Below are 22,317 nucleotides of genomic sequence, written 5' to 3' on the forward strand. Positions count from 1 at the left end.
CTGCTTTTGCTGCATGCACAGAAATCCTACTGACACCACTGAGAACTCAGTGTATGTAGGGAAAGTAGAATCTCTGAACGGAGATGTGCTTTGTAGATCGGAGAGGGGAATTCTACCCATTTTCTCCTCAGTGCACATGCCTGTTACCAGCTATGGGAAATGCATGTGTTTGTCAGAAGAAGAAAACATCCCTTTTTGTTTATTCTTATTTAACACTGTTTACACAGAAAATAGCAAAACAGATCTCTAACTATCATGTACTATTTAAAACTCTGTCTCTACACAGTGCAAAGCTCATTCTGCAAACATCTACTCCACCATGTGGCCTTTGGGAGCTAATGCTGCTCTGTCTGTCCACTTGTGTTCTGGCAGGAGTATACACTGCAGTGGTGATGTTAAATAGCCTTTTGTGAAGGTTTCCAGGGTAGTAAATTACACATGCAAAATGTTGCCAAAAAACCAAAACCAAAACTCACCCTTCCATGGCTGTAGCTGAAACCATAGCTGGCTCACTACCTAATTGCCATAAAACATGTCGGCCTGAAAGAATCCCCTTTTATGGATTATAGGCAAGTGCATAAATCACAACCCCCAAGGACCCAAACGGTGAAATGCACACTAATGAAGACTCCAGCTTCTCCAGTGCTGACAGGTGAACATTTGATTTGTAAAATGTCATGCGTCTGAGAGGGTTAAAAAGATATTTTCATTATAAGAAGCCAGGATTCCATTTCTTTGCCTTGACCTCTCTCTCTCATAGTGCACAGTGACTATTGCAGACTACAGTCTCCCAGCAGTTCCTGCTGCAACTCTTGCTTTGAAGAGGAGCAACAACAGAGACCAATTACCCTCTGTCTCAGCTCTTTTTATTGCCTATGCCTGGAAAAAAGTATGCTGCATCTCCTCCCCTGCCCCCTACCCCTTTTCAATGTCAGACCCTAACCCTGACCGCAAGTGCCATTTGCGGATTTGAACGTACAGGCTTTGTGTGCGGTATTATCTGCAGATTCACCTGGTACTGATCCAATAAACCAACAAAGCCGAAGGGAAGTGTGTACAGTTCTCTTTGTAATAAATCATATGCCATGAAAAAGGATTTCTTTAACTCCTTTCCTCCATTATTCTCCATATCTCACCTTGTGGAAGAAGGTCTGTTAGTGAAAGACTCAGGATCATAGTAGGTGCAGGGAAGGAAAATGTTGTGGGGGAGGGGGGAAGGAAGAATCAAAGCAAAGGGAAAGTCGGAGGTCCTGGAGACTTCTGTAATTTGGAGGTTCTTGAAAGGAAAGGCACAACCTGAAAGGAACATAAGCAGCTGTAAAATTTTTATGGCCCGGCATTGACCACATCACTAAACCCTTCTCAATTCTAGCAAAAAACTAGAAGGGGTTTGCTAAAGCAGCTATGCGAGGGATATTTTAAACCAGTTTTGGGTGAACCTCAGAATGTTAGGCAATGATCATTTTGAAATTAGTTTGGGATCATATTAAGTAATGATGGGTGGATAATCCCAACTGAATAACTTCATCAAAATTTGCTTCTGTTTTTTTCTTTCTGAAATGTTAGTGCAAAATTCTCACATTCATTTGTTGTATAAAATAGATCCTAAAATTCATCATAAAGAATGATTCATAGGAAATTTGTCCTGTGTTGGTTAGTTACAGAAATTATGCATAATTATTTCTGTTCCCTGGTTGGGTGAGTTATGTAACTAACAAATACTGTGCAAACGTCAGTTCGCAATTCCTGTTTGAACTTAGTTGTTGTTGTTTTTCGTTTGCTCTATAGCCTGATTGCTCAAATGACCAAGGAAAGTGAACATGGTGGAATCAAAATGTGTTTGCTTTCTGTGATGTTACTACTTTAAAATATGTTTAAATGTAAATGACCTGGTCTAGTCATGCAGGAGATGCGATTTCTGGCACCGAGCTCCTACAAAAGATGTCCTGTGGAGTCAGCATGCTGTGTCCTAGCGTGGTTTGCCAAACAGCAAGAAAATTCATTGTGAGCATGAAGGTTTCTAAGTTTGCAAAATGAAAAGGCGGTTAGCGTGATTCTGATCTCTTACCAGTTTTACACCATTTACTTTTCAGTGGCGATACTCCTGTTTTATGCCAGTGCCAATGAGGTCAGAGGCAGGCATCGTGAGAGGAGCTGAGCAGGAATGGGGTTTCCTGTTCTGCAAAAAATTCAAAGATTTTTCTCACTTTTTTTTTCCCGTTCCATGTGAAATGAAACAAATCTGTTTTGTTTTGCAGAAGAGCAGGCTGTCTGGCTCACCAGCTGCCAAGGTGACAAAATGGTCAGGTAGCCCAGCCATCCACATGACCTTTAGGTGGGCAGTCTGGGGAACTGGCCAGGTGGGGAATCAGCCACCTGACTTCCTGAGTAATAGGCGAACTGGCCTCCTGACTTCAGAGGTGACCACCTGGGGGCAATCATTCTGCTGCCTTCCCACAAGCCCTGCCCTGATGGGGTACCTGAGAGGTGGGAAGCTGGAGCCAGGAGAACCCACCTGCCAATTGATTGGCTGCTTGCCTGGTCTGTCAAAATTTTTGACAGAATCCATACATTCTTGCAGAACGCTGTTCTGTTGGAAGATTTCTGACTAGCTCCAGTGTTGAGTTTAATTTTGTGGTTTCAACCCGACACTTTCCTCTTCCAAGTTGTGCATTTTGTGTTTCTATCCAAGCCTGTGCTTTGGCTCAGCATTTAGGATGTTGGGTATTTTCCTTTCATTTTTGCCTATTAAATGTAAAGTCCTAACTCCCAGATTCTTCATATTTTTGTTAAACTACATTACTAGAGCAAATCTCTATTGTTTGTATAGGTGTATTTAAAAGATTAAGATAGATCAGGCCTTCACACAATGGTTTGTGGATCAACGAAAGCTCTTTACGTCTCAAGAAGCTTTAAGGTTTAGTAGCAAGTTTGATTGTATTGTTTAGTTTTATATATAGGAAAATTTGTACCTTTGCCTGGGGTTGTCTGTTGTTGTTTCTGTTGAGAATCAATGTGATTCCTGCATTGCTGAACCATATCCACTGGTCAGATCTTGCTCTGTCAAGGCGACAATTATATGTTGCACTTGATGCCCAAAGGTGGGGTAGATGACACCTAAAGTGGACAGCAGATGTAATCCCTGCCCTGAGGAGTTTACAAACCATGGGGCTCATTCTGCAACCCTTCCTTGTGTTCAGAAGTACCTCACTCTGCCAGTAGTCTGGGTGACTTTAGAGGGACTTTTTGAGAGGAAGATATAACTCAACCTGAGTAAGGGGGACAGTATTAGACTCGAAATTAGACCATGAAGTACCAGGAGGAATACGAGTCAGCAGGGAGAGAAGAGGAGTCAGAAGTAACATATAGGATCTCACATTAAGAAGGTTACATGGTTGATCTGCTCAGTAAGGGCTAGTTCATGGCATGATAAAGTAAATAGGGTTGGGCTTTCTTTTCATGTAAATGGAATAGATGGCTTTCTTGTCTAATTTTGTGTAGGTTTGGCAACAGAGAAAAGGACTGAAAAGCCCTGGCTCAGTGAAAACACTTAAACGCATGCTTAAGTCCGTCCCTATTCCATGAAGCACTCAAGCACCCTCTTAATGCCCGTTGACTTCCATGTGCTTAAGGGCTTCTCTGAGGATGGGGTAGGAGCATGGTGGGTCAGCTTTGGCAGAACCTTGCAGACGTAGCTGGTACGTGGAAGAAAGTGGGAAGACAGTCATGGGCTAGGTGGGTGAATGGACTATTGAGACTGTCATTGTTGGCACTGCAGCATGGTCAGATTGGGGAGGTGAAATGGAAAAGGACAAGGCTGGCTGAAAGGGAGGTTGAGGGAACAATGATATGAAGGGTAAGAAGCTTAAATGTGAGTCACCAAAGGTGCTGCTACAGAAATCCTGCTGACCGGGTCATGACAGGTCACCGCCTGATTTCTCCTACTGCTCTGGAGAGAACTTGCCCTGTTTTTTGCTAGGAGCTTTGCACCAGCCAGCAGGACTTCCACCTAATTCTGTCTGACATGGGTATAAGCTGAAGACCATACTGATGGCTGTTTTGTGTGTTTGTACAGGTGCTCCTTGATGGGGTTTGATTTAAACCGACACTGGGTGGATCCGTCTCCCTGGGCTCATCCCACGCTGCATGGAGTAAAACAGCTCATCGTTCAGATGTACAACAATCCGGTGAGTGGGGACACTTGCACTGGAAAAGCATCTTCCCCGAGGTAGAGCACTGCATTGCATTGCATAGGCAGAGCCTGCGGGCCGCTTCAGGCAGCTGACAATTCTGACCTGGACAGATCCTGTGGCAAACCTTTAAAAAGGGAACCAAGCAAACAACACCTTCGCTGCATGTCATCAGGGAACATTTGAAGTGTTGTTTCTCATTGGGAACATTCAAGTGGAGAGAGCAAGTTCAAATAAGTTCAGCGCAGATTATACAGGGAATAGTGCTGAACGCAGGGCCCAAATTCAATTGAGCAGCTCTTGTGATGTCTTGAGCTGGATTCAAAACAGCAGGCCCCTGAAATTGAATTACCAAGTGGCACTGATGTTTAATCCAGAGGTCTGGTAGGCATTGCTATGTAGTGTATGGGCAGGAAGGAAATAATATTTGTAAGTATTCCATGAACACATGCGTAGGCTCGGTTAGAGAAGCCGAGATGTCTGTGAAGTGAAATCTCTGCTAATCAGAGGAGATGCATTGCAGGGAATGTGGGGAAGAGGAGGAGGAAGGCAGACAGTTATTGAATGTTTGACCTCAAAGTGGAGAAGGATTAATGAACACACAACCTGAGAAAAAGCGCTGAACAAAGATGGAGACGGAGTAGGAAAAAAAGAAATGATTCTAGGCACTCTCTGGGAAATATGAGGGGATTTTATACACATTGTTTGTTGTATGGAATTCCTGATATTAATTTGATAATTGTGCTTCCCATTTTGCCAATCAGGTGTGTTTCTTTCACATAAACTGTGGTTTTTCTTTTTCCTTTTGTGTGTGTGTATTTATATGTGTATATAATGGCATGGCTTGGCACCTCACAAGACAGAGGGACTACTACTCTTGGGTAGTCAGTCCTAGTTCTAGCTTTTCCCTCTCACCCCGTGGCTTGCCAGTGCACCCCATGCCCAAAATAGCATATAACAACGTCAATATAGCAGTGGCTTCAGGATAAGCTAGGAAAGTAGCCACGCAGGGGGCCTCAGCTTGTGCAGAAGAGTGGTACTCTGGAGTGGAATTCCACTGCAGGAAGAACTTACTTAGATTGTGAGCTTTTTGAGGCAGGATCCACCTTTGAATTCTGTGTTTATGCAGTCCCTAGCACAATGGGGTTCTAGCCTGCGATGGAGGCTCCTGGCTGCTGCGGCAGAACGATCAAAAAGAATAATAGTGAAAGGAAGAAGCTGGCCAAGCAGGGTCTATTCTCCCTCTCTTTTTCCACCCCAAAGAGCAACCAAACTCTCCTCCTACCTGATGCAGAGGGCTTGCAAGCTGCATCATTAGAGAAAGCTGTTTCTCCCAGGGGTAAAGAGGTCCTTGAGTCTAACAGGGAAGCTGGGTGGAGAGAGCTCACCAGCTGGTGTCTGTATCGGTTGTGTTATTAGCTGAGGTCAGCAGCAGTAAAATGAAATTGCCTTTGGATAAAAATGTTTCCTTAGCTTGGGCCTCATCCTAAGGATTTCTGACGTCATTCAGGGCTGATAATGCTCAGCACCAGCAGTTCTCAGAGCCAGACTGTCTTCTTGCACTAAATGATACGCTATGGGACAACTCTTTTCCTGGGGGAGTGTTTTACTGCTAATCCCTCTGAGCCAATTAATATGTGCATGAACTGACAATAAGCAAGCGGCTGGGAAGAAGAGAAGGAGGGAAGAGTTGCCAGTTGCTTCAGAGGGAGAAAATGAGATCACACGTGGGCCTTTCCGCTATAGCGTTGATGGATTTTAGTGGTACACATTCAGGCTGACACCCTGCCCCCTGCCCGGGGCAGACGACCAACACAAAGTCTCTGAATCACTTAGTCTTAAGTATTGCCCAGGTGTAAATTTCACCCTCAGCTGCTTTGGTGAGGCGCACATGTTAAATGTCTGGCTACCCAGATGGATAGGAAGACAAAACAGTTCCATGTCTCTTTCCTATACTTGTCAAATTGTAACTGATCTGGGAATTAACATGTAAGATAGTGTTAACCCTCCTGCTTCCTCTCCTTCTCAATACAACAAAACCAGAAGAAAATGAACTGAAATAAAATGCAAACTAAGGTTCACCCCACAAAAAATGCATTAGAAAACTACTGTAATCCCTCCCACTCTACACGCTCTCAAGCATAAAAATTTGCCACTTCCAAGATCCGTCATGGGGAACTGCCCATAAGAGATGGGATTGTTTAAAGCAAAGGAAGTCCAGCTTAATGTTGCTATCCTATAACAGCCTGGTACAGCCCCTTTAGATGTATTCATTTCCTTAAATCATTTAAGAAAAATTAGCTGCCATAACAACATAAAGCAGCTTTTAAAATATTGCAACTTAGGAGGATTTTTCTTCTTCTGCAGTCTGGAAGATAAGCTGTTTCCTTTGAAAAAGTTCACTCTGTATGTGGGGGCAAGTGACATGGGAATAAGGGAAGCAGTTTTAGCTGTCTCTCTGAGACTCACGTGGACACATACAGACACTCTGCTGTAGTTACAGTGGCTCTCCAGAGGAGAAGGGATCTAGGGTATGGGCTAGAAGTAGTCGGGCCTGAGGAGAAGTGTGAATTTGGACTTTATGGGGGGTGTGTTTGCAGTGTAGGTTGTGAAAGACTCCCACTTATAGTTCTTTTCGGCTTGATAGATCTCACTTCCACACTCTGTCTAGCCAAGTTCTTAAGCTGTGTCCATCTCTAGAGCTGGTGAGATTGGTGCAACCACTGCTGGAATACTGTGTCCAGTTCTGGCACCCACAATTGAAGAAGGATGATGATAACTGGAGAGGGTTCAGAGAAGAGCCCCAAGAATGATTAAAGGATCAGAAAACATTCCTTATGGTGATAGACACAAGGAGGTCGATCTATTTAGCTTAACAAAGAGAAGGTTAAGGGGTTACTTGGTTACAGTCTGTAGGTGCCTACATGGGGAACAGATATTTGATAATGGACTCTTAAATCTAGTAGAGAAAGGTATAAGATGATCTAATGGCTAGATACATTCAGACTGGAAATAATATGTAAATTTTTAACTGAGAGTAATTAACCATGGGAACAATATACCAAGGTTGCTGGTGGATTCTCTATCACTAGCAATTTTTCAATCGAGATTGGGTGCTTTTCTAAAAAATTTGCTCTAGTGTCAGCTGACTCGGTCCAGCCACAAAGGTTTTATTGCAGTGGAGGCATCCCCAAATGGTCTCTCTTCTCCGTGCCCCTTCTCATTCCTCTTTTAGGGTATGACTACACTGCATCGTAAAGCTGGGTCCTTGGGACCCATTCTGGTGGAGTCAGTGTTTCTAAGCCCATTCTTGAGCATCCCCACTGCACTTTATACCTGGGTTTACAATTACTGGATCCGGGCCTCGCAACTGTGCTAACATGCCCACACTGCACTATTCAGACCTTCTGGCTTGGGTGTGCTGCTTGAATTGTATCTGCAATATAAAATGATACGGCTGTCATAGAGGGACTCAGGGTCCCCCAACCCCAGTTGGTGGGTTCTAAGACCCAGATCCTGAGTGCTTGCTGACCTGATTCATAAAGATTTGTGTGGACGATAGAGGGCTTTGGGCTCAAATCTGAGTCTGAGCCTGGGTTTTCAATGCAGTGTAGACATATTCTTATAGACCCTGTTCCTCAGTATTCTACTACCTTCCCCTTTGCAAGACCTTTTTTTTTGCTGCTCTAGCTATTTATGGCCCTTTTGGCCACTGACCAGTGTGATTGTTGCTTACCTTTCATGCTCTGACATCCCCTATCCTTCTGATAATGCTTTGGTGACCCACTAGATCTAATTGGCTCAGTCGGAGGCAGTTTAATTGTCATTCAAACTCCCTTTCTCCCAGCCAGGCTTCACGTGACAGCATCTAAAGGGGTTGCCATCAAGGGTGATAGGCCTAATGTTTTGCCCACCCTGAAAATGGAAGAATATTTTACAGTGGCCTCCTGATCCTGGAAAAATCTGCTGAAAAATCTGCTGTTCAAATTGTGAAAACAACTCTATGGTGGCCCTATAAAAACAAACCCAGCCTTTCTTGTGCATCATGGACACATGCTCACCCCAGATCTCGCTGAAATTTTGAAGGGTGGAGCTGTATTTTCCAGTATCACCAGTTATAAAGGAAAAGGCTTATTTGGGGGGCAGGCAGTGTGGTCCAGTGGATAAACGGGTCACTTCACTAGGTGTCAGGTGATTTTTGTTTGAAACTTGCTTTCATATTCCGCAGTATAAAGATACCTGTAATGACAGCATTGTTTTCATGATCTCCCACCATCACCCCACTCTGCAGTGCTCTGTTCCTCACCAGACAACTCAATAAGAAAAACACAGCTCATCTCCCTGTTGCACACACTGTGTTGGAGTTTGACATAAATTTTCCTTTTGGCAGGTCAGCAAATTGTGTCAGTCTTATAGGCGCCACTTCCACTCATCTCCTGAAATGATGTTATTAGTATTATCATCAATGTGATACTGTACAGCCGACAAATAAAGTATAATAATAGACTTTGCAGGAATTTGGTGTCAAAATTGCACACTTAAGCTTCCTATACTATGAGCCTGCAAGGGGTATTATCTAATCTAACATTTGAATGTCTGAAAGCAATTGTTTTCTGCTCCATATTTCCACCACACACACGCTCTCAGATTTCCCAAACCCTTATGTATCATAGCAGCAAAGTGGAGAATATTTCAGAGCAGAGCTCAAAAACTAATTTGCACTCCTACTCAAACCATTTTGAATGTTAATAAATGAAACGGGGGAGGAGGGTGAGTGAAACTGTCCAGGATGAGCCCATCCATTTTGATTTGTTTTCAGCCCCACTGAGTAGCACAGGGAATGTGTACCCTGTTCGTAACTTTGTTCTGTTTGGGATTGTGCTTACAAATGAAGAGACATGGGAGCAATGTAAGCAGCAAAGTCACTTGGAGGGTTTTTTTAAGCAAAGGAGCTGTTTGTGCTGGAAGATAAATTAGAGCCATGCGGCCAAATGCTTGGCCCTGGTATGGCTGCATTGTGCTTGTTCAGTGTGTGACAAAGTTCCTGCTCTACCTTGGTGGGTCTTGCGCTTATTGGCGGATTTGCTCGCCTTGGAGCTTCACGGCAGCCCTTAGTTTGGCCGTTTTCATGAACCCACAGTCCAGGTCAACTCCTCCTGTGTCTGACCAGGAGTTGGGAGGTTTGGGGGAACCCGGGCCCGCCCTCTACTCCGGGTTCCAGCCCAGGGTCCTGTGGAATGCAGCTGTTTAGAGTGACTCCTGGAACAGCTGTGCGACCGCTACAACTCCCTGGGCTACTTCCCCATGGCCTCCTCCCAACACCTTCTTTATCCTCACTATAGGACCTTCCTCCTGGTGTCTGATAGTGCTTGTACTCCTCAGTCCTGCAACAGGTTCTCACTTTCAGTTCCTAGCGCCTCTTGCTGCCAGCTCCTTACACATGCACCACAAACTGAAGTGAGCTCCTTTTTAAACCCAGGTGCCCTGATTAGCTTGCTTTAATTGATTCTAGCAGCTTCTTGATTGGCTGCAGGTGTTCTAATCAGCCTGCCTGTCTTAATTGTCTCCAGAAGGTTCCTGATTGTTCTGGAACCTTCCCTTTTACCTTACCCAGGGAAAAGGGACCTACTTAACCTGGGGCTAATATATCTGCCTTCTGTTACTCTCCTGTAGCCAATTGGCCCGACCCTGTCACAAGTGGTACAAGGTATTAGCTTTGCTATAACACAGGCTTACCCAGCCAGTATGGGAAACACTGTAGCAATTCCGATAACACCAAGCACCTGGCTCTCTGGTGCAGTAGCTGGAAAAGAGGAGGTCTTGAGGATCACCTCAGCAGTCTGGCAGTATCCAGTGACTGTCATACATGCCACACATCTGTCTGAGGCACTACATGGCTATAGTGTCTGAGAAGTAATCCACACCCCATGAGAAAGGGAAGCACTGTTATGCTAATTTTACAGGTGGCAAATTAAGGCATAGAGAGACTAGTCCAAGGGCACACGAGAAGTTTGCAACAGAACAGGGAATCGAGCCTGGGTCCCTGATTCAGATGTTAGCACCTGAACCCCGGTATCCTTCCCTCAGGCTCCTTTTTATGCTGCCCATAGCTTAGACTTAGCTGAGCATCTGTTGGGTGGTAGGGTAACAACAGGCCTGAGGAGAAGGCTTTGGTAGTTCTGGCTGCTGTCAGCTAGGGATGCTGTGTTCCCCTTGTAAAGAAATAGTACGTTGGATTAACAGTAGAGCTGGTTAACATTTTTTGTCACAAAATGTTTTTCCAACCAAAATGAAGAAAAAGAAAAAAAGCTCTGCAGAAAACATTGTTCAAAATATTTTAGCTTTTGATTAAAAAATTGAAGATTTACCAAACAATGAACCAAAATTAGGCGTGTGTCTGGATGCAGGCAAGATGCTCCCCCCAGCAACACCTTAATATTCTACAAATACAGCATCAGTGTGTGGCTGGGACCAGCCCAACCCACAGCCCCCTCATGAATTCCCTGCCTGCAAAGAGTAGGCATAATTCTGTGTGATAGGAGCTGTTGCTTTGTGGCCATTCATAAGTATGCATAGAAAAATGCAGACCGTGTCCATGGTCATGCTTCCTTGCTCCTCTCCATTATAGAAGTCACAGATGACCCTACAGATCAGGTTTTCCACAGCTTGTTACATACAGCCCACTTGCAGCCTGCACTCCTGTTGCTGCATTGTCCATTATTTGGCCCTGTATGTGCGGGGGCCAGTGCAGCCACCCTAGGGAAGGAAGAAAGCAGCTGATTAACAGTACGCAGAATAGCACAGGGAATGGTGACGCTTGTATCTGATTGAACATGCAGGGGGCATGTTTTAGGCAGTTAGAATATAGTTACTTGCATTGGAATTTGGCCAGGACACTGAGCAAATAAGACTCCTGCTCTTTTGAAAAGCGCCATCGATTTCCTTAATGACCACAAGTTGTCAGGACCTTAGTCTGTCTTCTCATTAGAAAACTCCCCTCTGAGCATTTTAATAAAACAAAACTTCTTCTTGAGTATTTTTGAAACCTGAAAATCTGAGCTTTTAAACTTCAAGGCCCCAGAAACAGCTTAACACCGAAGACCTGATAGGAATATTACTTTGACTTTGTGTGTGGCTACCCTGCAGTTTTGCATACGTTTTCTTGATATAGAGCCCAGTTTAAGCTGTTGAATGGGGTCTGTGTCTATAATGTTCCCTAAGAGCTATTATGTGAGAGAGATTGGTTATTTGAATCATTAATCAGTCTCTGGATGGCTGAAAGTTCATATATTTCATGGCTGTTTTTCATGAAAAATGTGACCTATTCATAGTGTGTTCTAACCCGCATTGGAACAAGACTTAATTTCACTTCTTGTTAAAGCTTTTCTGCCGACTGTCTTCCATTACACTAGTAAACGTTAGAAACCATATCAAAACCCAGAGGACCCCTATATGCAGAACTCCATTGCAAAGGATTCTCAGACAGGAAAACTGTATTAACTTTGTAACTCTTTCAAGCCAGAGTCAAGTTAGCATCATAGCTTGTATTTTTCCAGATGGTAGATTTCAGCAATTTCTTAGGATCTGCTTATTATATCCCTAAGATACTGCTAGTAAAATCACATTAAGGGAAATGTGTTAATTAGATGGAAGTTTAATTTTCTTATTGTTAGCAAATATATCTTAATATAGTGATTTTGCAACATAAAATTTAGCAATAGTTCTAATAATTTTATAGTAGTTTACTATATCTATTTCTATGGCTCCCATCAGACATCTTTTGCAAGAGTAGGGATACTTGCAGATTAATAGATTTCAAGACCAGAAGGGACCATTATGATCACCTAATTTGCCTTCCTACATAAAACAGGCCACTGAATTTCATCTAAAGTAGTTTGCCGGAGTGGGAATAGAACCCGTGCAGGCCTCACAAAAGAAAGTGCTCATTTCGAGCAACTGGACACTGCGGAGAATGGCTGTTCAAGGACCCTCAAAAGGCTGAGGTTCATAACAAATGAACACTCAGAAGCTTGGGTGCTTATCTAAACCATGTTCACAACCCCTTTCCTCTCCAAAATTGGGCTGGAAATGCCATGTGACTAGCCCTTTTAATTTTATTTTTTTTATTTTTAAAAAGTTCATTTTAATATTTCAAACTTTAGGAAACTGTTTGGTTGTGTTTGAATTTTGGTCAAAGGTTCATGTTGATTCTTTAATTGAAATGAACCATGTTACTTATACCTAATGTGAAATCTCAGAAACTTTGATCCTTGGTCATTTTTCAGAGCATCAGTCTCGAAGATGCAAAAATATCATATTACTAAGGCAGACTTATCTGCATGTGTATCCTTTGAAACAAACACAACAACATGCACCTTGAGACACTGAAGGAAGCCTTACTGCTTTAGGTCATTCTCTGCAACAAACTTTAGAGTCTGGCTAGGAATGTGAACTTGTTACTTTTTATCAGACTCTCCTGAGGAAATCAACTTGCCGTCCAATGTCCTCATAATTATTGCATAGCTTTACTAAAAGAGATCCTTTGGTGATGACTTTGCTAAATCCTCTAGATTCCTGTCTATAAAGCAATGTTTCCCAAAGTGCAGTATATGCCTCTCTGGAGGTTGTGAAGGACTAGCCAGGAGAGTGACCAGACCTTGCAGTTGTTCTTCAGAGTCTCAGCTTCCGTTTTTTTTAAAAGTAATTCCATAGGTGTTATGGTATGAAGAAAACCTTCAAAATGTGAAGCGAGCATAATCAATGCAGATATGTCTGCCTGAGTTTGCAGAGAGCCTGAACCAGTCACTCTGAGATGCAAACTGTCTCATTCATTTCTGTGAGTACTACCCAGATGCCAATGATGAAACTGAAAATGTCAACACTGTTAACCATTGCACTTCTCACCAAAGAAAGGAGAGGAAGGCTCATGTTATCAAGATTGACCCCAGCATTTCATAAAGTGTGTATGTGTGTTGGGGGGTGGGAACAGCACAAAAGACTAGCTGGGGCAGTGTGGATGATGGCTCCGTTAAGATGTACACAACACAGGGAAGGTTTGCAGAGGTGGTGTGGGATGTCTGCTTAGAAAGTTGGGAAATGCTGCTGTAAAGGATCCATGATCTATAGCTTTCTGTCTCCACATGTACCCTGATTATTATTTTTCAGGGTGTGTGGGGGTTACTTTAGGGCTGTTTCAAGCTCCAAATTAACCCTGTAGCTGGGATACACAGAATCCTTAATTACAGAGCATTTACACAAGTAATAACTGCAGAAAAAATAACATTGCTAATTTTCAAGCTGATTGTGTTGCTTAATGTGGGCCCTATCTGCAGGTGTTTGTTGTGTATGCTTCTTTTCTGTACATAAGAATGCCTTACAAGTGAGGTTTATAAAATGATCTACTGTAGTGAAAATCATGACCTCATTCATTATTTTATATCCAGCTCCTTTAATTCTAAAAGATCCCAAAGGATTTAACATGTACAGGAATCAGTTTGCCCACCACAGAAATGCAGACACCTCTGGGGCAGACCTCATCAGCATTTGTCTTGAATTGGGAAATTCTTGGAGTTTTTCATCTTCCCAAAGTGGGGAATTCACTGCAGAATTAAATCTCTGCAGGAACAAAAATTCCTTTCCTGTGACTTGAAGAGTACAGAAGCATTATCTGCTGTATACCCTACTTAGTTGGCCAACCCACTTTTCTACACTTGGGCTTTCTGCTATTGCCATGGTTACATCATAAAACAGAAACCGCTTTTTATTCTGTTTATGTCCCTTTGATAATGGTTGTATTGATCTGGCCTTGCGTGAGCAGAACTTCTCAGTTTACCCAATGCCGTTAAGGGCACCAGATTTTTACTGCAGCCAGCGGACGTGTTCCATCATCTCTGAGCCCTTGTACGCGAAAGGGAAAAGCAGCAGGACTCCACATACTGGTGACCTGAGATAGTGGCATGTATCAGCAGCTGGCTCATGAAAGACTCAACTGCCTCTAAAGTTAAAGGGGGTATATGCATGTTTCTTTTCTGCCAGTTTGAATAAATTCTTCAATATGGAAAAGAGTGGGATTCTGGCCCCCTTTCAACTTCTTTCCACTCTCTGACAGTGGATAGGGTCTGGAATGGCCTCCTAGGGAATTCACTTAGTGCTGTGGCATTGGGGAGTGTGCTTTGAGGCCTGAGACTCCCAGACTGCGAGTCTGGGCACGGTATGTGAAGCGAGATCTCTTACAAGCAGAGTGATCACTGAACATTGCAGTGCTAGCCTAATGCTACGCTGCCCTACTGAACAGCCCCTGGTGTTCCCTGGAGATGATGGTGACAGGAAAGTGCTTTTCACTCTGACTATTCTGGGCTGAAGAGAGGATCATGGTCAACCAAGTAAGTCAGAGCAGTTCCCAGGGCACAAAGCCACATTTATCCCCTATCTCCTAGGCAGTGTCTCCTGAGAGATGCACACAAAATCTGTCCCTAGATCTCCAGACCACTGTTGTCTTTTTATTCTTAATCGTACAGTTTGGCAATAGATATCCATCCTTGGTCCCAAATAATACTTAAAAATAAGAAGTGATGTGCCTGTTTCCTGAATATGAAGCAGAGGGAAAGGGCAGCATTGAGGTGGGGCGGGGAGGGAGACTGGCAATTGTAATATTTAATTATTTTATTTTTCAAAGGATACGAAGGTGGAGAAGTGGAGATTATCTGATTTCAAGGGCAAACTTTTTTTTTCCTTAGAAACCAGAAGATCCTGATTGCTTGATCCGATCTCAGCCTGGTTTTAGTCTGTTCATTCTGAAGATCATTTTCCAAGTGGCATGGTTACTTTGTAACAAGATTAGAGGAAGAGGGAGAGAGGCTGTGAACTGCTCAGTTGCACTCCAAGGACTGTTGGAAAGTACGATTTGGAGTACATTGGCTACAGAGGGGTATGAAGAGACCCATCTAACCTCTTTCTAGTATTGCAAGGAGTTGAGATTGCTCACATGAGTGGATTAATGTTTATAAAACAAACATTTAACCATTATTAGCTATTTTAGTCAAACTGAAATATACCATGACTGTATAGTAACATGGCAGGGGCTTTCTTAACAGAGGGTTTGCAAATGACATAGTTGATTTCTACTGTATTGCAATAGTCAAGGATTTATAATACAATAGTCATTGCGATTTTATGTTATTAGAAAAATAAATTCCAGTGTAACATGCTGGTTCTGAAAAATAGAAACTCATCCAAGTGAGATACTTGTCTAGTATTGGCTGGGTTCGGAGAGCCCCAGAACTGCATGTTGAAGTCAATGGGAGCTGTAAATGGTGACTTCTGCTTCTTTAAGTGAGCTCCAAAATGAAGCCATTATGCCTAATATGAACTAAGTAATAAGCAAAGTTTCCATGTGTGTGTATGCAGACGTATGACGTATATTACGCATTGCTTCTCTAGCTTGTGCATTGGCCAGAGGTGTTTATCTTTTTCATCATGGCAATCTGAAATAGGATCAGCTGGGTTTTGAAAACAGTTCTACCCTGCTTATGCTGAAGTCTTGGGAGACAGTTGAATGTCTCAGGGTTTGGATTGGAGCTGGGGAGCTATTAACAAGGCCAGTACAAAGACTATGGTGTACTCTGGGCACCCAGGCCTGGAGTGCCTAGGAGAAAACGCCGTCTGGCTTTGCAGACTGGCTGACTTCAAAGGGTCTATGCTAACTGAAGCACAGCCCCTTAACACACTGCGCAGAGCCATCCTGCATGAACTGGGGGATGGGATGGATGATCTAGTAGGAATTTTCCCTTACCATTGCCCTGTGTGTGATGTCAGCTGGCATTCTCCTTCAGGACATAGCATTAGTACTGAGAACATAATCAAACTTAAGTTAACTGGCTATGTTCTGTAGCTAACTTTGTTAATGTAATGCAATTGGTGTAATCTACACCAGATTGTGTTGTTAGTTACATGCTCCGGACTGCATCTAGCATGGAATTGGTAAGGCAGTCCAAGGACAGCACAGATAGCTCACACCTCCCAAGAGTGCCTCTTATTCAGCTAGTGCTTCCTTCCACTTGTCCAAGTAGACATAGTGAAGGGCAGTGGGTGGATGGGGAAGTGCCCCCCCTAAAGATCACAGACAGCAAGAGTCACAGCTGGACACATTTCCCTCAGGAGCTGTTAAATGCACAGGAAATGTACAGAGCTGATATCAGTTTATGTTGGGTTAAAATTCTCAAATCTGCCCAAAGTTAGGGCCCCTCAATACATAGATAAGCTTCCAAATAAAAGTGGTCTGAGCACCTGTCGTGCCAAATGAACTCCGCATCTCTGACAGCCAGCCCATTTGGATTGCCATTTTCATGTCGAAAATAAGATAAAATCAGTCGCTCCAGTGTGGAGTTATTTAAGCCTGGCTACAGCTTTCTCTTGGAATTTATTGCTTCCAGTGACAGTAAATTTAAGTTTATTTTAAATTGTTCCAATTCAGTGTATTACTTGTGAAGGTATCCGAGAGAGAGAAAGCTGAGGAGCTGAAGTCCTCTATCTACAGGACAAGGTTCAGCCCTAGGGTTGGGTTGGGTAGTTCACTTTCCAGCCCCAGAATTATTATTATTTATTTACTTATTAGCTGTATCGTATTAGTGTCTAAGAGCTCTAGTCATGGACCCATTCTGCAAGACACTGTACAAACGCAGAACAAAAAGATGCCAGTGACTCACAGAGCTTCCAATGTCCATCTCTTCTCTGAGACTGCCAACAAATCTGCCAATTATGGAGGGGGATTTCAGAGGTGAAGAACTGGGATGAGACCATTTAACACCATTCATAGACATCACCATATAATGACTTTTACCAGCTTCTGACTGGGACTGCATTCAGCTCGCTAAACTAGAGGTGGAGTGATCAATAGTCCCTCGCCTAACCACTGAGTCATCCAGTTCCTATAAATTAGAATTAAAAAAAGATAAATCACTTGTCGGAGCAAAATTTTGGAGTGGGAATGGAGTTGAATAATAAATATGGACCAGAGTATTTTTGTAAGGAAAATTGAGACATGGGAGATTTTAAAAGCCATGGGGAGGTATTTTTAAAATCCTTCTTTCCCTACAATTTTCTTAGTCATCTGCTAACAGTCTTCCCTCAGAGAGGATTGAAACTTTAAGAGAAGCCTCAATGAAGTTTAGCTGGTAGTACAAAAGAATGGATTGTCAGTCAGACCAATGCAGACAGCAAGGCATATAAAGAATGAATGAATTTGCTTGGACTGTTGTAGGTGTTTTACAGTCAGTTTGAGTAACCTACTAGTGAGAGTCAGAACAGCTTTAATGTGCAGGGGGAAATGCAGGGCAGGCATGGCATTAGTTTACAAAGTGATGCTCATGTTGGAGCCTCGGAATAGCATATGCAATGAAATGGATCGATGGATGGAATTTAATCCCAAAATAAATAATCCTGGGTTACTGCACTGACTATACTGTTCATGTCCATATTTAATTCAGTTGAGCCTCCCATTCTTGAATTTCCTGCAAGTTGCCACAAATTCCAGTCTGCCAAAGTGGAGTCTTGCAGGAAGGGAGCATCCGAACTGAATGGAAGGCTACCTGGCTGTAGAGGAGCAAGGAGTTGCTCTCTTGACAATGCCAAAACAAATCAAGCAGTCATGAGACTGAAAACCACTTCTCACCATCTTTGATATCCAAATGGTGCATCACAAAGGATAACTAGCTACACATTCTTCCTCAAGGAGCGTCCCTGTGGCTGTTCCACTTTAGGTATCTTGATGCCCTGCGCTTGTAATCGGAGATTTGTGGTAGCAGTGCCCGGGTTGGGCCACGCAGTGCCCGGGTTGGGCACGTCTTGTGCCGCTCTGAGCGGTTACATAGTGGTGTGCAGCCAAGTTCCTTCTGTGGCTTGAGTTGGTGCAAGCAGCAGTGTCCTTTCTTACTTCAGAACAAATTTACAGGAGATAATTCATAGTGGTAGTGTTATCTTAGTTGTAATTAACTTCCCGATCCTCTTGCCCTACTCTAATTTCTTTAATGTCAACCAAAACAATTGTTTTCCTTCTACCTTCCCTCTCCACCCCGTCTCTCCGGCAGACGTACCGCCCTAGCTTCAGACAGGGTTTACCCCTGTTTTTCTCTAAGAGACCGACTCTCTCAGGCGTGCCTGGCTCACCTGGCGTGAAATGTTGCCTGACTTGCAGACTCTCCATACCAGTCTCTGACGGCCGTGTTCAGTGTGTCCACTGCCTCGGTGAGACACACGTTACTCAAAAGTGCCCATGCTGCAGAAAGCTGACAGCCAGGACAAGAAAAGTTAAGGATCTCCAACTGAAGTGACTCATGATGGAGAAATCCCTCAGGCCAGCCTCCGACCCTGAGTCTAGGTCACCCTCTGGCCAATGGTCGCCAGCGGCAGCCTCTGACAGGGGCTCTGCTCCAACAACGGCTGTCAAGGAGCCTACTCCTAGAAAGGCTACAAAAAAGTGGTTGCAGACATCCCCGCATTGAGACTCCCCTAAAAGAAAGCGATCTCCAACTGAAAAATCTGCCCCGGGGCAGACGGCACCGAGAGTGTTGGACCGTGAGGCGCTGGGAACATCTGGCACCAAGACTTCCCGAAGAGCTAAAGACCCTATGTGGGCAAGCTATAATGGAGGTTCACACACTAAAGTCAGGTTTCAGAGTAGCAGCCGTGTTAGTCTGTATCCGCAGAAAGAAAAGGAGGACTTGTGGCACCTTAGAGACTAACCAATTTATTTGAGCATAAGCTTTCATGAACTACTGAATGCATCCGATGAAGTGAGCTGTAGCTCTCGAAAGCTTATGCTCAGATAAATTCGTTAGTCTCTAAGGTGCCACAAGTCCTCCTTTTCTTTTTACACACTAAACTGAAACCTTCCAACTCAGCACCCAAGGAGCTGAAGAAGATCTTGGCACCAAGCTCTACAATGGCGCCACCTACTGTACCTATGCCGCACAGCTCTAAATCCTTGGCATCAACAGCTTCAACTCATGCTCCTGGGCCATCCACCATACCGTCTCCAGCACCAAGCCTCACGGCGCCATAGCAGTTCATGAGGCATGCGGACCTGATGGTGACCTCAGTGCCTGTATCTCCTTGACTGGACGATGAGGGCACCGCATCGAGATCGGTACCAAGCCACCTGACTACTCCCTGAAGATCAGCCTTCGCCCCCCCATCTCCAGTGATGAGGAAGAATACGATGATGCAGTAATATATACTCCTCACCCAAGCCAGGACCATCTCATCACCAACCACCTGCGGATATACGAGGATGGTATGGTCACCCAGGGGCACTGCCCCCCAGACCATTCCCACCTAACTGGTCATACTGGGATCCATGGGCAATGTATAGGGCCCATAACTGCCGGCCCCTTAGCCCACCTATGTCCAGAACACTCCAGGCCCCTTCACCAACTCTCCCAGCATCCTCAGAAACACAAGAGGAGGACACTGAGGAACCTCAGGACACAGCCGAATATGACGCTTCGCCACCTACTCACCTCTCATCTTCATCACCAGAAGAAACCATAATGCCACCACCCCCTATTACGGGGGGTTGATTTCAAATCCTTTCAGGACCTCCTCGAAAGGGTGGCTGAATCCCTAGATATTTCGTTGGTGCAACTACCAGAAGCCCAACATAAGCTCATGGACATACTCCAGGCATCCCCAGCGGCAAAGATAGCCCTGCCAATTAATGATGTTATCATGGAGCCTGCGAAAATCATCTGGTAGTCTCCAGCTACCACACCACCCTCGTGTAAGAGGTCTGACAAAAAATATTATGGGCCAGCAAAAGGAGGGTCTTTGAGATAGTTATCCCTATGGGTGCTCCACTACTCTCCCTCCTCCCTTCTACTTTGAAGTTTCAGGTTGATTCTCTGAGGTAGAGAAGGAACGGGGGGGATGGCTGGCTGCCCATCGCTATGTAACCACTCAGAGTGGCGCGAGGCAGCTACGGAGTGTATGCGGCCCAACCAAGCACTGCTACCATAAATCTCTAATTACAAGTGCAGGGCGTCAAGACACCTAAAGTGGAGCACTCACAGGGACAACCATCTCAAAGAACCTCAGTTACTGCATGAGGTGAGTAACCTTCTTGTCTGCTGTAGGTGCTGCATTGTGCCAAGGGGCCTTTCAGGTGTCCAATTGACTGGCAGCAACCACTTTGCCACTCTTGAAGGAAAAGTAGAGTTCTGTGCAAGGGATAGATAAGAGTGCTTAGGAAGAAATGGCATTTATTCTGAATAAAGTTGCATCTGCAGCCTCCCTACTGGGACATAATCCTCTCAGTACCAGGGTTATTTCAATCAACCTTAAAAGACTCCCTGTAAATCTGGCTCCCATTCAAGCTCATTCACCAACTGTAACTGCCCAGGCTGATGAAACTAAATGTAGCCAAGTGCAGAAGCTCATTGCTACTGCATGGAAACAAGGTGTAAGTGCTGATTTCTGTGTTAAACTGCACCAAAGGAACCAAAGGAGAATAAAAAAGGATGAGCCTGATTTTGAAAAATGGTCTGGCACAAAATATGCATGCATCTGTGCGTGAAGTTACCCCCCAGCCGACTGTCCTTTCCCCCTCAATTGGCTGGTCCATGAAGAGGATGACAACTTGCCACTGCTCCCAACTAATCAAAGCAGTGCTTTAGTTTATGCCGGGGAGGTCTGTACTGTGCTGGTGAAGGTCCTGAGTTCAGACCTGGTTGATGATCTGTTTGGGTGAGGAGGTGATAACTGATGCTCACCTTGTTTTCTTAAGCACAGTTGTGATGTACACCTGACCTTTGGGAAAATCCGGTCCTAAATGTCCTCAGCCTCTCTCCCCTGTTCCCAAAACCATCAGCCCTCCAAACAACTGCTATTTGTTCCCTCCAACAGATCTTGCACCCTCTTGTGTCTCTTCCTGAATCCCTCTTCTTGACTCTATAGTTTCTTCTAGGTAACGTTTCTCACCTTCATTGCTGCCTCTCTTTACCTGCTTGACGTCATCTGCTCCCAGTCCCCTCCATCCCAGCTGTTCCGCGCCATTCTCCTGACCAAAACTACTCACGTGCACTTCCAGCTGGCTCCTCGCCCAACTGCTAGTTCCCATTCCAACAGCTGATGTTGTTAATGAGTAAGGGGGTGGGGGGCAGCTCCTGTGAGTAGACCATGCCCGGGGGTTGTGGAGTCTTCAGCAGTGGAGAGGCAGGGCACTTAGGGGAGACAGCCGTGCAGAGATCAGGGAGTTTTTGTTACCAGAGGGACAGGGCAGGATTCTCTTTAGCAAAACCTCTGATTTACCCCAAATCCCAGCTCCCAGCAATCTTCCCCAGTTCCCAGACTAGTGCCTCCTACCTGATCTGCCTGCCGGACACTAACGTCAGTTAAGTTATAGGCTCCCTCACTGGGAATGTAAGGATTAAGAGTCTCTCTTCTTCTGTCTGCTCTCAGAAGCATTCTCTGCAACATAGGGAAGTTGATCCATTTTCCTCAAGGTGGTTCCTAGCTTTATAAATGACTTTTCACGGATACGATAAATATTGCATTGCGTGCCAGGAACTGGCCTCAGCCGCAGAAATTGAATGAGCAGATGCCTAATTAGTCCATTATTTACCATGGTTAAGATAGCTGAATTGTGATGAAAGTGACTCTACTTTAATCACTAATTCATGACACAGACGCTTATATCATATATTAGGCTGTTTATATCATATATTAGGCTCCCATCCCCTATTGTAAATGGCCTGGCAACTGCTCAGTTTCTGAGTGCTCTTTTAGATAAAGCACTGTTTGTTTGTTTATGGCTATTTTAAAAAAAAAAAGGCAGCCTGGAAATTAGTTCCTTCTCCTTGATGATGTTCTACACAAAGAGAAGACGCTGAGCTGCATGAGGTTACTGTATGTTGTCACCGTGTCTCAGGCAGTTGTGGCATTCTGCTAGCTAGCAGCAGCAGTGGGCGAATCCTACAAGGCTTGGAGGGGCCCCTTTGGCTCCTGGTCTGTGTTTCCTGAGTCTAGAAAACTGGGCTGGAGATCTCATGAGAACAGGCTGTCTCACGAGAGCCCCATGCTTTCTGTTTCTGGCTAGGCCGGGAAATTCTGCTGAACTAGCTTTGGCTGTGAATGC

General features: G+C 44.4%; 1 protein-coding gene across 1 annotated transcript in view; it reads left to right on the forward strand.

Annotated features, from left to right (window-relative positions):
- AGBL4 (AGBL carboxypeptidase 4) overlaps nt 1–22,317 on the forward strand; it is a 1,393,122-nt gene that overhangs the window by 1,173,385 nt on the left and 197,420 nt on the right. Inside the window, exon 9 of the mRNA XM_073357770.1 lies at nt 4,076–4,187. Within this exon, the coding sequence (XP_073213871.1) occupies nt 4,076–4,187 (112 nt within the window). The remainder of the gene's footprint in view (nt 1–4,075; nt 4,188–22,317) is intronic.

Source organism: Lepidochelys kempii, chromosome 8 (genome assembly GCF_965140285.1).
Source record: "Lepidochelys kempii isolate rLepKem1 chromosome 8, rLepKem1.hap1, whole genome shotgun sequence".
NCBI classification, from domain to species: domain Eukaryota; kingdom Metazoa; phylum Chordata; order Testudines; family Cheloniidae; genus Lepidochelys; species Lepidochelys kempii.